General features: G+C 38.8%; 1 protein-coding gene across 7 annotated transcripts in view; it reads right to left on the bottom strand.

Moving 5' to 3' along the window:
- The window catches only part of LOC105486925 (RAS related 2), a 114,726-nt gene that overhangs the window by 13,246 nt on the left and 86,230 nt on the right, over window positions 1-15,250 (bottom strand). For all 7 annotated transcript variants that reach the window (XM_071075058.1, XM_011750064.2, XM_011750063.3 and 4 more), the window contains exons 2-4: window positions 3,675-3,762; window positions 2,665-2,767; window positions 2,374-2,482 (exon numbers count right to left, since the gene is read on the bottom strand). In XM_071075058.1, the coding sequence (XP_070931159.1) occupies window positions 2,374-2,482; window positions 2,665-2,767; window positions 3,675-3,762 (300 nt within the window). The remainder of the gene's footprint in view (window positions 1-2,373; window positions 2,483-2,664; window positions 2,768-3,674; window positions 3,763-15,250) is intronic.

The following is a 15,250-nucleotide window of genomic DNA, read 5'->3' as shown; positions in this document are numbered from 1 at the left end:
TGGCAATCTCCAATACAGGTTGAATATCCCTTATCTAAAATGCATGGGACCAGAAGTGTTTGGGATTTTGGAATATTTTGATTTTAGAATACAGTATTTGCATATACATAATGATGTTTCTTGGGGATGGGACCCAAGTCTAAACACAAAATTCATTTACTTTTCATATATACTTTATACACATAGCTTGACGATAATTTTATACAATATTTTAAGTAATTTTGTGCATGAAACAAAGTTTTGACTGTGTTTTGACTGTGACATCACATGAGGTCAGGTGTGAAATTTTCCACTTGTGGAATCATGTTGGCTCTCAAAAAGTTTCAGATTTTGGAGCATTTCAGATTTCAGATTTTTGGGCTAGGGATCCTCAATCTGGTATATAGACAACTTAAAAATAACTCATATAGACCCAGCTGATAATGGCAGAGCTTCTTTGGGTTCTAGTGGGTATATACCCTCCTTCCCTCCCTAATCTGCCACTGCCTACCCTACAGGAGATCTCCACCTATCCTAGGTCTCCTACCTATCCCTTTACTGGAGCTACCACCATGAGAAGGTTTGAGAAAGATCCTATTTCTATATTCAGGGCAGGAAGCATATAGGGGTGAGGCAGAAGTCAGCGAGAGATAGGGAAAAGAACTCCTTCAATGCACGTCTACTTTGCCATTATTTCCCAGATGCAATGACATATAGAGTTTCTAGTACTAGAAAGAACTGAGAAGAGCCACAGGCAGGGTCCACTGGGCAACATCAATAAATATAATCCAGTTTAGAAACCTCAAGGAAATGGTCTAAAAAAAAACAAAATTAAATCTAAAAAAAATAGATGAACTGTCTATGCTAGGTTTATAATGCAAGCAATGCCATATTCTTAATTATTTCAAATGGTTTATATTCATTTGAAATGAAGAAGAAATGTTTTCACCCTAACTTTATAACTCAGATTTGCACAAGACCTAGCAGGAAAATTTATTCTATACCAAGTTTCATCAGTGAACATTTCCAAATCTTAGCATTAGGATAATATATCATTTTCCCTTAAGTCAGTGTTTGAAATCTGGTATGCCAATAAAATTTTATGTACACAGCTAAAATCAGACAGTTACAAAATAGAAGGCTGCCCTCAAAGCTGTTTATCAACCAATTTTTCCTGATGTTTGCACTTTTCCAACAAAATCCTAAGAATCTGTAAACACAACATAATATAAAAACAAGAATACTTAAATACCAGCAAAAGAAACAATTTAAAAAATACAGTTCAGATGTGGGATAGAGACGAAAGACCTTAAAATAAATATATATATATATATATATATATATACACATAAAACATTGATATTGTTTGGCTGTGTCCCCATCCAAATCTCATCTTTAACTGTAGTTCCCATAATCCCCACGTGTCGTGGGAGGGACCAGGTGGAGATAATTGAATCATCGGTAGTTTCGCCAATCCTGTTCTCGTGGTAGTGAATAAGTCTCACAAGATCTGATGGTTTTAAAAAGGGCGGTTTCCCTACACACACACTCTTGCCTGCCGCCTTTGCTCCTCCTTTGCCTTCCGCCATGATTGTGAAGTCTCCCCAGAGATATGAAACTGCGAATCCATTAAACCTCTTTTCCTTTATAAATTACCCAGTCTTGGGTATGTCCTTTTGGCAGCATGAGAACGGACTAATACAAATGAACAGCCTACATTAATATACAACTGACCTTGTTCCCCTCCTCCACAAAAAAGGTGAATGTACAATGTCACCAAAACATTGTTTTAACTAATAAAATTTCAGTAAGTGGGTAAAGAAACAAGTGAGAATAAATTAGCCTGCAAACTAAATACTAAAAATATTATTTTATTAAATGTTACCAAAGTGTTAGAGCTAGCCAATGTAAAGAATTAATAGAAAATTCAGTCATTAAAGTGACTTAGAAAAAATCCAAATATTGTAATATAAATGAAAGCCATTCTCTACATGAAGTTAATTTAGTATTAACACTGAATAACTTAGGCCTTTAGTGGTAACTTTGAAATTATTCAACTAAGTTAGAGTTTTGGATGTAATCCAAGAAATTATTACATGTGAATGAAGCTAGTTCAAACATTTGCAGGCTTATAAAGTCTTACAAAATTTTATGAAAAACTATTTGAAAATAAGAAATTTTAATTTCCCCAAATCTACGTCCTTTCTATTTTTTTTACCTGCTGTGACTTCTGTAAATACACTGTGCCAGACTCAGCTATGAACACTTAAGTGGCATGGAGCACAGTATTTTTTTTTTTTTTTTTTACCAGACTTTCAATTATTTCCTTAAATCTATCAGTTCACTTACATGATTACAAACAATTGGTTTCCCAACAGTGAAATTCCTTCTCACCTGTCTTTGATGATCCAGATCTGCTTTATTACCAATTAAAATCATTGGGAACTCATCACGATCCTTTACTCTGAGAATCTGTCTTTGAAACTTATAGATTTCTTCAAAACTTTAAAAAAAAAAAAATCAAAAACAAATTAATCAATTTGGTCAAGTATCAGAATTCAGCAAGTCTCATGCCCCATTTAGTACTTTATTTTTCCTTTTTCTATAAAAACAAAAAGTCCAAATTCAATAAAGTCTAGTGATCTTGACAAAAACAGTGGATCTACATTCTAATATGGTACAAACCTGCCTCTATCTGTGACTGAAAAGACCAACAGGAAGCCCTCGCCAGTCCTCATATACTGTTCTCTCATGGCTCCAAACTCTTCTTGTCCTGCTGTATCCAAAACTACAGAAAAAACAACAAATGTAATTATACTTGTGCTTTCATTTTATAAACTGCTTCCCCACAAGGGCAAGACCAATTAATATGGGTCCTCTAGAGAGCCTCATACTTGGTATAATATAGAAATGGCATTCCTTTCTTAGTACTTTATTCTTAATACTAAAGACAAATATATTCTAATGGCAGACAGTTACAGAGTTTATCTTCATCAGTACTGGTTGACTTTGTGGTTAGAATATATTAGCATACTAACTAGAAGCTTAAAAATATAAATACATTTAATCAGATAGAGTCAAGTAGCCTCTAAAATCACTTGAATGTTTTATCCCCTCCATGGAAAAAACTGAAAAAGATACGTGTAAATTCAATAAAGAAATCTGAGTTATAACCACCATCCCCCAATACCATACTTAGTGCAGGTGCTAATGTAATTTTTGATCTCTGCAAATAAAAGAATCACACATATTAGAAGAATAGGGCTTTCCTTGTGGAGAGGTGGGATGTTTAGACACAAACAGTATTTGTTAAAGCCTCTGTGCTATAAATTCTAAGTGACAAATATCAAACCTTTTCTATATTCACTTCATCCATTTTAACCTTTGCCAAAAGGTAGGAAGAGTTGAGACCTGGCAGGTTTTTTCCAGTTGCCTCAATAAAATCAACTTCAACAAACTGTAATGAGACTAGTTTCACTAGAACAAGATCAGTACAAATATTGTTTTACTTTTCATTTACTGAAGAATATTTAAATTACCCATTTTGCGGACTCTTCAATCAAAACTTACAAATGACATGGGCTAATATTCCAGATCATCTAATATTTCAAATATATTTAACATAGCAAAATATTAGAGCTTACTTTTTTAAAATATACGATATGGAAATTATCAAAAAAAGGAAGTTTACTTACTATCTAGCCGGGCTGCTCTGTCATCTATCACACACTGCTTTGTGTAAGAATCTTCAATGGTTGGATCATAATCTGTTACAAAATAGGACTGCAAGAAAAGAAAAAACCTTATTTTAAAATTTATGGCCAGGCATGGTATCTCACACCTGTAAATCTAGTGCTTTGGGAGGCTGAGGGAGGAGGATCACTTGAGGCCAGGAGTTTGAGACCAGCCTGGGCAACACAGCAAGACTCTATCTCTAAAAAAAAAAAAAAAAAATTAAAAAATTAAAACATTAGCTGACGTGGTGTGTCCCTGTATTCTCTGCTACTTGGGAGGCTGATATGGGAGGATCACTTGAGCCCAGGTGGTAGGGGCTGCAATGAACCATGATTGTGCCACTGTATTCCGCCTGGGAGACAGGATAAGATCCTGTCTCAAAAATAAAAACAAATAAAATAAATAGAATAAAAAATAAAATTTATGATTACCTGCCTACCAATGTTACTTTGCTTAACAAATTCCACTTACCCAGAACTAATCAAAACATTTTCAAGGTACTAGAGTTTACCCTATATGTCAATTCCCCACCAAATGTTCTTATGAGCACTTTCACGTGAAGAAAAGCTACTAGGTATCTCTAAATGTTCATATCTGAAATATGCAAGATTGCAAAAGATCTACAACTTTTTTTGTAATTATTTAAGGTTAAGAATCTAGATCTCAAACTCTAGAAAAATTAGAAAACACAGTAAGTTATAATTCAGACCTATTTGAATTAGCAACCTGATTATAATCATCAGTCCTAAGAAGACAAGTAGCTGGAAAGAAATGGAGACAACACAAAGAAGCCTGGAACATTTCGTCTTATACCTTTCTTTTCTCACACTTTGTCTTATTCCTCTTTCAACTCTTATGTACTATAAGAAAATATCATTTTGAAATTTTTTCATCTGTAGGAACCTCAAACTTATTCTTTCAGTGACACCTTTTTTTGCTTTTTTAAAAATCTTATATTCTATTCCTCTCTTCTTTGATCAAACCCTCCCAACTATTGAAAAAAAAGAGGGGCGGACAAAGTATCCAAGTAAGAAGGGAAGAATCTCAGCCTACATACCAGTTTTCTTTAAAAGGGTTTTAAAAAGTCAGCTACTCAGGAGGCTGAGGTGAAAGGATCACCTGAGCCCAGAAGGTCAAGGCTACAGTGAGCCATGATCATATCACTCTGCACTCTAGCCTTGGTGACAGGATGAGACCCTGTTTCCAAAAAAGAAAAAGGATTAAAAAAGAAAACAACAATAATCTGAGAAAGTACCTTTCCCTCTTTTTACAGAAGGGCACTAACTAGGACACCAACATTATCCTCCTTTTGTTCTGAGTATCTCCTTTGATCTACTTTGGACAGACTTCCTCAAAGCCCATTTTTCCCACTGGCTCATTACAAAATCTGAAGGAATGATTTGGAAGGAGACAGCTTAATGCTAGGAACCAGCACCAAGGGTGTTTAGCCTTCTTCAGGCAAGGGTTCCTGGCTCTTGCGACCCAACAGTTGTGGTGACCTACGCAAACACCAGAGAGCTACTCAGAAATAAGCACTCGGAACAGGAGAGAAAAGAACCCCCTGGTTTTGGGAGGAGATATACTAATCTGCCTGATACCATGACTTTACATACTTTTTTTGAAGGACACTTTCCACATTTTATTTAAGTCTTAAGAATAACTTTAAAGCCAGGCATGCTGGCTCATGCCTGTAATCCTAACACTTTGTGAAAATCACTTGAGCCCAGGAGTTCCAGACTAGCCTGGGCAACAAGGTGAGACCGCATCTCTACAAAAAATGTAAGACTTAGCCAGATGTGGTGGTGTACACCTGTAGTCCTAGTTACTCTGGAGGCTGAGACAGAAGAATTGCTTGAGGCTAGGAGTTCGAGGTTGCAGTGAGGACCTGTAGTCCTAGTTACTCTGGAGGCTGAGACAGAAGAATTGCTTGAGGCTAGGAGTTCGAGGTTGCAGTGAGGTATGCTCATGTCACACTACACTCTAGCCTGGGAGACAGAATAACACCCTCTTAAAAATTTTTTTAAGTTAAAATTAAAATGTTTAATCACAGAATTCCTATATTCTGTGATTATAGAATATCAATAATCCTATTTCTTTTTTGATATTTCACTTAAATGCATGCTTTACTGAACAAAATTTGTAAAAGAAATGTTTACCAATAGCAGTAACTTTTAGTAGGAAGCCATCTCCTCCACTACTCCATCACCATTTAAAAATAAACAAGTATCAATTCACTTAACTAGCCTAAAAAAATAAATAAATAAGCAGGTATCAAAACAATCATGATCTTACTTTTTGGCACCCATGCCACTTCAAAAAGTAAACAAATTTTACTGGCAACAATATTCTCTATATCCACTATTCTAAACAGGAATCAGCAGTCTTTCACAAGCAAATTGGATAAAGCATGCTCTGTACTTTTTAAGATTCGTTTCTTGAAACATGTTTCCCCATATGCCATGCTTTTATATCTTGTAAAACCTGAATTTCACTGACTATTCCCAGTTGATGCCTAAAAGTGCTACACTGTCCCTACCAATTTGGCCTAAAATATAATAAACAAATGTTAAATACATTTTTTACAAATGTCCAAGCCATGCACAGTAACTAGAATTCTTTAAATGTGACAGTTCTTGGCATTGTGAGATTAAATTAAGATATAAGCATGTACAAAAGATTGTTGGTTTGATTGTTGTATAAAAGACTGTTACAACTTTGAAGTTCAGTATAACAAACTGTTTTACCTCTATTAGCTATGAACATTTCTTTGGATGTCTTAACTCTTGAAACACAATCTTAGTATTACAAGAATTTTGCCATACTGCTACATGCATTTATTCCACTCATACTAATTTTTAAGACAAATTAATTGCTGGGATTTTTGGATATTTAGGTTCACATCGAATCTCTGCTGTGTCCTATCTTCAAACTGTCTACAGAGACCATCATCTACTTGCTATACGTAAATTGTGGAGCCATCCACATTGGAAGATTCCTCCTCCAACGAAACATCACTCTGGGAACTATCATAGAATCAAAAACCTCTTTCCCTCTCAAAATTCTAACAAGACAGGTCAGAATATCCCTAAGAAGAGCATTCACTGTGTGCAGGTAACAAATACAAGCATCATCTCCCACCAAAAAGGCAACATTTTTGTTAAACTTGGGTACCAGATATTTGAGGCAACAGATCACCAACAAGTAATCAGTCCCAGTGATGAACAGTCCTGGGTTTAATTCTAACTCTGCTACTCTCTAGCTGTGGGACCTAAGGCAAATCACTTTACATGTCTAATCTTTAGCATCTATAAAACAGAGATAGAAACAAAATCCTGTGAAGCAGGTAAAATGAAGTAATGCATATGAAGTACCAAGGCATGCTGATTAATAAATGTCAACCATAATAATAACTTATTTTTGTCATGCAGTTAAACGGTCTGAATTAGTGTTTTTTACTCAAGTATAAAGATTTGCTAAGCTCAGGAGTAGCTGTAATAACTCCAGTCCTAGTTACACTTCAGACCAACTACATGACCTCTGGGACTTGATATCCAAACACTGTGAATCAAGATGAAAGCTGGGGTTCTGGAAATAGTCTCTGGATTTGAGGAGCAACTACACCGGTAATTTACGTAAGTAAAAACCCATCAAGCTGTACATTTAAGATCTGTACACTTTTTTGTACATATATGAATACCTCTAGAGAATATATAAATTAAATGGCTCCCTGCTGCTTACAGGATTCCATCGTTTCTTTACGTAGTATGCAAAGCCCTCCAGTCTTTACGTAGTATGCAAAGCCCTTCAGTTTGATCTGTGTTGTTCACCATGCAAAGCCCCATTTCCCACTACTTGAAACCCTTCGGCCAATTGTCCTTGCTCTCTTGATTGCACTCACTCATTTGTTCAGTGATCATGTATGCAGCACCTACTAAGAACTCCATAAAGACAAGGTCTCTACCTTCAGAGCCCAGTGCCTTTTATACAACAATCAGTAGTTGAGCTATTACTGGGGGCAAGAGGGATTGGGGCATTTTAAATCTATACCCAAGACAAAGAACAGAAACAGCACGAAGTGCCAATACCATGCTTGTTCAGAAGGCAAGATAAGTTAGGAACCTTATGTACAGAACTATGTGTGCGTTCACTTATAAACACAGAGCCTCAGCAATTTGCCAGAAAAGAAAACAGTCTCTCTCCTGAAGTTATAAAAAGTTACCAACTACATCCCAGAAAGGATGTTCTGTAGCAGAAAGAGAAAAAAAAAAAAAAAAAAAAAAAAACACAGCACAGTATTGCACTGAGCTAGACAGTAAAGGTTCAGGCAAAGATAGGGAAAGAGGGTGGACCCAAGGGCTCAAGAGTACAATGAGGGGAAAGGAAGGGTGGAGGATGGAGAGAGCACATGTTTCCCGATAGACATGAAAGGGTGTGTGCAGAAGGATCCTAGTCAAAAGACAAGGAATACCCCCATTCAAAGGGCAGCATGCCTTCCTGGTAGTATAGAAGGGCAAATGAACTTCAGTTTCTTTAAAGTTGTCAGGAGATACGGAGAAACATTTAGGATTAGGGACGCTATCACATTCAGACAGAGATAAAATCTGGTCTGGCAAGCCTGGGCAACATAGCAAGAACGCCATCTCTACAAAACATAAATTACCCAGGTGTGGAGGCACACGCCTATAGTCCCAGCTACTCAGGAGGCTGAGGTAGGAGACTGAGGTAGGAGAACTGCTTGCGCTCAGAAAGATGAGGCTGCAGTGAGCCATGACGGCACCACTGCACTCCAGCCTGAGCAACGAAGCAAGACTCTGTTTCAACGCCACCCCCTCCAAAAAAAATTGATCTGGGTAAGTTTGTCAGAAGCCCCTAATAATGCCAAAGTATAATATTATGCTGGGATAAGCAGGATAATCCTGCTTACATGCCACTAGATTACGTAACAGAAGCTTGGGCTGGCCTCCTAAGGAGAACTGCCAACTCAGTATCTCCCCATTCAAAGAAGCTACATTAGGGAGGAAAAGAAGGAAGGAAGGAGAGGAAAGGGGATGAGTTGCCCTTCAGCATTCAGTGGTAAGGAGTGACAACTCACTTTCTCCTGACACCAAGCTATTGGTGAAAGTGTAGTTCCCAAACACTGCCACATAGTGGTGCCTGGTCTACACACTGGGACTGGTAATTTACTGGAAATTCTAGGAAACTCAGTGAATCCAGCACACTCGTTAAGTCTACCACCCTTGCATAGAAAAAGGATAGGCTAGATCTAAGGTACCACTGGGGAGCTGTAAACAAATGCAGGGCAGTTCTGAGCACAGCATCATTCTCAGGAAAGTCGTAGGAGTTCTCTAAAACCATAGGGTACAGAAAGGGGGAGGGAAAAGGAGAGGAGAGGACAGAAACAGACAAAACAAATGTAGGAAAACCCTGAAAAATACTGAATCTGGGCACTGTGTATATGGTTGTAGGTTCTCTGAACTTTTGTATATATTTGATAATTTTCATATTAAAATTAATTTTTTCTAAATCTGGTGGTAGCACATAAGGAAAGAGACAGTGATCTTTTTTTAACCCTGAGCTTTCACCTTACTCAAGACTACATCATGTAGAAGGCTGACAGCTTTTCTTGCTCAGAATATATTCCAGGTTTTTTTTTCTCTTTTCCCCATCCCTCTTTTCTCCCTCCCTCCTTTTCTCTCAAAACCACATATATCTTATCTACTTTATCTTTTATTTTTTACTTTTATTGTCCATTTCTTCCCCCACCCAACTAGAAACTCCATGAGGACAGGGACTTTGTCAGAGAAGTAAAGTGACCTGCTTAGTGCTTAAACATCAAATCACGTTGCTAATCTGCCTCTCTGAAAGTAAAACACACTCACACTCATCTTCCATTCCTGCTTCCACTGATCCCATTGAAAGTGACATATCCATAGGCCAGGCACCATGGCTCATGCCTATAATCCCAGTATTTTGGGAGGCCAAGGCGAGTGGATCACCTGAGATCAGGAGTTCGAGACCAGCCTGGCCAACATGGTGAAACCCCATCTCTACTAAAAATAAAAAAATTAGCAGGGCATGGTGGCAGGCACCTGTAGTCCCAGCTATTCGGGAGGCTGAGGCAGGAGAATCGCTTGAACCCGGGTGGCAGAGGTTGCAGTAAGCCAAGATCTCGCCACTGCACTCCACTCCAGAGCGAGACTCTGTTTCAAAAATAAAAATAAATAAATAAATAAAATGCATAAAATTTCAAATTTCTCATTCCCTTATTGGCCTATAAAGGAGTAACTGTACCCTCCCACCCACCTCCCAAAAAAAAAAAATAAAAAGACTAACAAATTTACTTTCTTTTCTTCTCCTTCTTGGGCTCCTGCTCAGCTCACCCCTTACCCCCATACTACACACAGATATCAGGTCATGAAACATTCTAGAGGCAAAATTCTGTGATTCTCTGCTCCCCTCCAGTTTAATACAGCATTTCCCTATTATTACATCTATCCATAAAACACGTACTATGTTTTTTAAATTATGATAAACTAAAACACGAGATTTCATTAACTTGCTTCCTATTAATAGGTGCATTTATATCTTTACTGGTGACAACATGATAAAGAAGAAAACACAAGGGCTCTGGAGTCAGACAGCCTGAAATCCAAATCCAGAAGCCATCCCTACTTGCTAGTTGTTTGAGTCCTTGGGTAAACTGACTAACACATCTCTAACTCCATTTCCTCAACAGAAAAGGGCAAGAACGGCTAGTTTAGGGAAGGCATATTCCAATGCCCACTTCAGATGTGGCACCGAAAAAATTATAAGGGAAAAGGAAAAACTTCCCAGGGAGCTGCTCCCACTCCCAGTGGGCAAGGGGAAGCTCACAAAGTTGCCCCTCAGGATCTAAGGGCCACAGGTCCCCAGTGACTGCTATGTAGCCTCCATTCTCCTCTTCCAGGACAGAAGCGCTGGCTAAGTTATCCTATCCCTAGTTCCACCACTGTATCTCTGGTGTGTGGGGCTGCCTAGGGAGGCAGCAGAATTGAGGGACTCTGAGGTGTAAGTCAAACAGACCCGGACACAGTTCTATCAGTTTGCCAGCTGTGAGAAACTAGAGCAGCTCACTTAACCTGTTTGAACCTCAGTTTCCTTGTCTATGAAATGAAAATCACACCAACTTTGCAGGATTGTTGTGAAAAGTTAAAAAATACTCTATGTCTATGTGGAGTACAAAGCACAACAGATGCCCTTAATAAATTATAGCTAATAAAGCCCAAATCACATCTTGCTTTCTATACAATGCCTTCAACACTCCAACCAGAAAATAATCTCAATATTCTCTTACTCTTAAAGTGACAACAGTTTGGATTTTTCTCAACTTCTGTCTTATTAGTAATAAGTTGTGATTTAGAAAATACATATACCAAGCTCAATGTATACTATATAATTGATACTTACAATTTCCTTTTACAATTGCTTATCTTTTCATGTATGTGTGTAAGTGAATGTATGAATAACTGATACATTGAGTTAAATTCAAAGTGTATAAGCATAAGACTTTCCCTCCAAGCCCTTCCTTGGGAAAGTTTTTCCTTATTCCTGAGTGAAATCTAAGGCAAGTCTCATCATTTTTTAAAATCATTCTTTGACTATAAATATATTTAGGCCAAACGCAATGGTTCATGCCTGTAATCCCAGCACTTTGGGAGGCAGAGGCAGGAAGATTGCTTGAGCCCAGGAGTTTGAGACCAGCCTCAGTGACACAGAGAGACCCCATCTCCACAAAAAGGAAAAAAAAAAAAGTTTAAATATCCTTCAGCCTCAAGAATACCACAGTTTCAACAACTGTCTTAACTGCAGTAATCAATACTCATCTAAATTAAAGCTTCTCCCCTTCCTTGATGGAGCTGAGAAGTCTAGTTGGGCTGGGGGATGTGGGGGATCCTGTCATCATCTCTCTCTCACTGCTCTCTGCATCTCTTCTACCCACAACAAGGCCATCTCTGGCTCCTTCAGGGTGGGAACTGAAGGAGTGGGAAAAACTATGGGGGTGTCAAAAGGCCACACCAATTAAGTGTGACGTTCATATCAACTTTTTCATGAGGGCCCTCCATACTCAATTCCCAGAACTTAAGTGAGACCTGGCCATTTACAACCCCAACCCTCGATCTCTGGGGTTTCCATGGGTACACCTCCCTTCTGGTTCACGTCACCTTCTAGGTGGCCAAGCACAGTGTCACTTTCTAGATGGCTTTAAGCTGGTTTCACCCAGCAGCTAAAGGAAACACTAATGTCTTTCCAAGTACAGAGAGCTAACATACAGTCTTCTCTGTGCTCTGCTGCCTCAGGGCTACTGATCCACAGATTTGCATACTAAACCTTTCATTCCCCAAACTCCAGGGGATACATGTCAAATTCTCATAATGACTCCATTAGAGCCTCCCTCATCATTTGGCTTAAATCAAAGGGGCTTAAGGAGAAGCATCTTTCTCCTCTCCTCCACTATGTGTGGAAGCAGGAAGGGACATCGAACACAAGATATTAATAGCTCTTTCCAAAAACATTGTCTTAGAACCCTTAATAATCTCAACGCTTTTATTCCCTAGAGGTAGGTATGGGCTACATGTGCAAAACCAGCTTAAGGCTACCCACTATGCAAGTTCTTGGAATATGAGGATAACTTGGCACCTACTGTTTTATTCTGTCTTTTGGGTTTCAACAGAAGCTAAAATGAATTACAGTTCCAGTTAAAATTGTGTTCTATGTCCCAGGACATATAAAACTAGATTTACATGCTCAAGGTTTTTAAAACTTTCCTGAAGCTAAGTAATATACTTGCACATAGATCTCAAAGTATCAGCTATTGGAAAACACAGTAATTGTGAGGACTGCAGTGGGGAGAGAATTAATTTCCCCAAGCACAATAAGTACCTAGTTAGCCATTGGTAGCCTCCATTTTCTAAAACAAGAGCAGAGCAAATTCCTCTGGTAACACTAGAGAAGACTGCAGCAACTTCAGGCAGCTGTAAGCCAGAGCTGGGCTCCTCCTTGTGTCACTTTTTAGCAGCAGCTGTCATGTCACAGAGAACCTTTGTTCCCTGCAACATCCTCCCTTAATTTTTTGTCAAATGTTTCCAATATGCTTGATATTCCTTCACTGAAGTACAGTTTTTTTTGACTGAAATTAGTATTTCATTTAATCTAACATGTACAATTATATGTGTCTATAATTTAAACCCCAGAACTCTAATGCGGAATAACAAAAGCTACACTAAATCCAGTAATCCTTTTAGTTTCTTTTTAACAAAATTTAGTGAGGTCTTCAGTGTTGCCAATTGTCTCAGACTGCCTAAAGCAACCATGTGCCTTCTATTTGCCTTCCATACATTTTCAGCTAATATATGTGTATCACCTCACACATAGTATTTAGTTGCAAATGAATGGGCCTGGTATGTGCCAGCAGAAAGTACAGTACAAAATCAGCTTACAAACTGGTTATATCACAAAAGTCTGTTTATAAGTTATTTGGTGTTTCTTCCTAAATTGCAGGTATATTCACAGGCCAAACCACAAAAGCTACTACTGGATGTGGCCCTGCCAGTATCAGCCCCAAGTTCTAACCTCTGAAGCAGGGTAATTTTTTCTAAGAATAAATGGGAAGAGAATTTCTTTTCCTTTTCCAGAGGGCAGAGTCAGGCCTAAACAAAACTTATATAGAGGGAAAGCTTGTCTTTGGGGTACCACTTGTATACCCCAGCCTTCTCAGCCTGCCCTAACTCCCCACTCGAATAGCCTTCCTTGGGTTTAGCCTTCTTCTGAAAACATTCTAAGTACAAAAACACTGTATGTCTCTTCCCACTGTCCCAAAATTAAAACCCTCAGGAGATATTCCCTGAATTCCCAAACTAAAACCCGCAGGCACATTCCCACTAGCAGTGTTTGGGGGTTCCAATTTTTCAATATCCTCATCTAGACCTGTTATTAAACATCAGTCTTGACCATGCGTCGTGGCTCACACCTGTAATCCTAACACTTTGGAAGGCTAAGCCGAGAGGATCACTGGAGCCCAGGAGTTCGAGACCAGCTGGGCAACACAGTGAGACCCCCATCTCTACGAAATATTTAAATATTAGTCAGATGTGGTGGTGCGTAACTGTAGTCCCAGCTATGTGAGAATCTGAGGTAGGAGGATCACTTGAGCCCAGATGTTAGAGGCTGCAGTGAGCAGTAACCGCACCACTGCATTCCAACCTGGGCTACAGAGTGAGCTCCTATCCCCAACCCCCACCCCACCCAAAAAAAAGGAATAATTTTTTTTAACAACAGACACCTTAAGGGTGTAAAATAGTCTCTCACTGCAGTTTTAATGTGCATTTCCCTAGCGGGATGTTGAGTACTTTTTTGTGTGCTTATTGGCCATTTGTATATCTTCTTTGCAGAAATGGCTACTCAAATCGTTGCCCCTTACTAAATTTTATCTTATCACTGAACGTAAGAGTAGTTTATATATTCTGGATATAAAGCCCTTATCAGAAACATGATTTACAAATATTTTTAAATGGTTTTCATTCATTCCTTCATTTATAGAAATGGGATCCCACTATGTTGTCCAGACTGGTGTCAAACTCCTAGGCTTAAGGGATCCTGCCTTCTCAGTCTCCTGAGTAGCTGGGACTACAGGCATGCATCACTGTGCCCAGATGATCTGCAAATATTTTCTCTCATAGCCCCCTTCTTATAAAGCCTTCCTGCCATAAATGAGTACATAGTTCCTAAATCTCAACTGTGGGGCTAAGTCTTATTACCCACCAACAACTCTCCACAATTCCAATTCCACATACCCAAGATTTTGGGTAATACCTGCTCCTGCGCCATCAATGGGTTATACTAGCCTCCCACTAGGTGGCTGTTCTACTGGGCTAACTACTGATCTAGAACGAAACTTCCCTCACTATAACTATCCCTCTAATACCCCATTCACCCCACTCCCTACCCTGAGCTTTTCCTACCACACTGAACTTCAGCCTATACCATGCGCTAGTATAGTTCATTTGTCCCAGAATGTGAATTTACCCTTTTTCATCAAATCTAAGATGCCACTGATTTTAAGACCATCATTATTTTATGTGCCAAGATTAAAAAAAAAAAAAAAAAAAAAAAGGCTGGGCGCAGTGGTTCACACCTATAATCCTAGTACTTTAGAAGGCCAAGGTAGGTGGATCACTTGAGGTCAGGAGTTCAAGACCAGCCTGGGAAACATGGTGAAACTCAGTCTCTACCAAAAATACAAAAATTAGCTGGGCATGATGGCACATGCCTGTGGTTCTAGCTATGCGGGAAGTTGAACTGGGAGGATCACAGGAGCTCGGGAAGTCAAGGCTGCAGTGAGCCGTGATTGTGCCACTACACTCCAGCCTGGGTGACAGAGGAGACCCTACCCCTACCCCCAACCAAAAAAAAAAAGAAAGAAAAAGAGAAAAAAAATGCTACCAATACACTCATGACATGCCTTTGATTATAAGGCATCTCAATTTCAGATATACTAAAA

This window comes from Macaca nemestrina, chromosome 12 (assembly GCF_043159975.1).
Source record: "Macaca nemestrina isolate mMacNem1 chromosome 12, mMacNem.hap1, whole genome shotgun sequence".
Taxonomy (NCBI): domain Eukaryota; kingdom Metazoa; phylum Chordata; class Mammalia; order Primates; family Cercopithecidae; genus Macaca; species Macaca nemestrina.
This window is presented reverse-complemented; position numbering and strand designations above follow the sequence as displayed.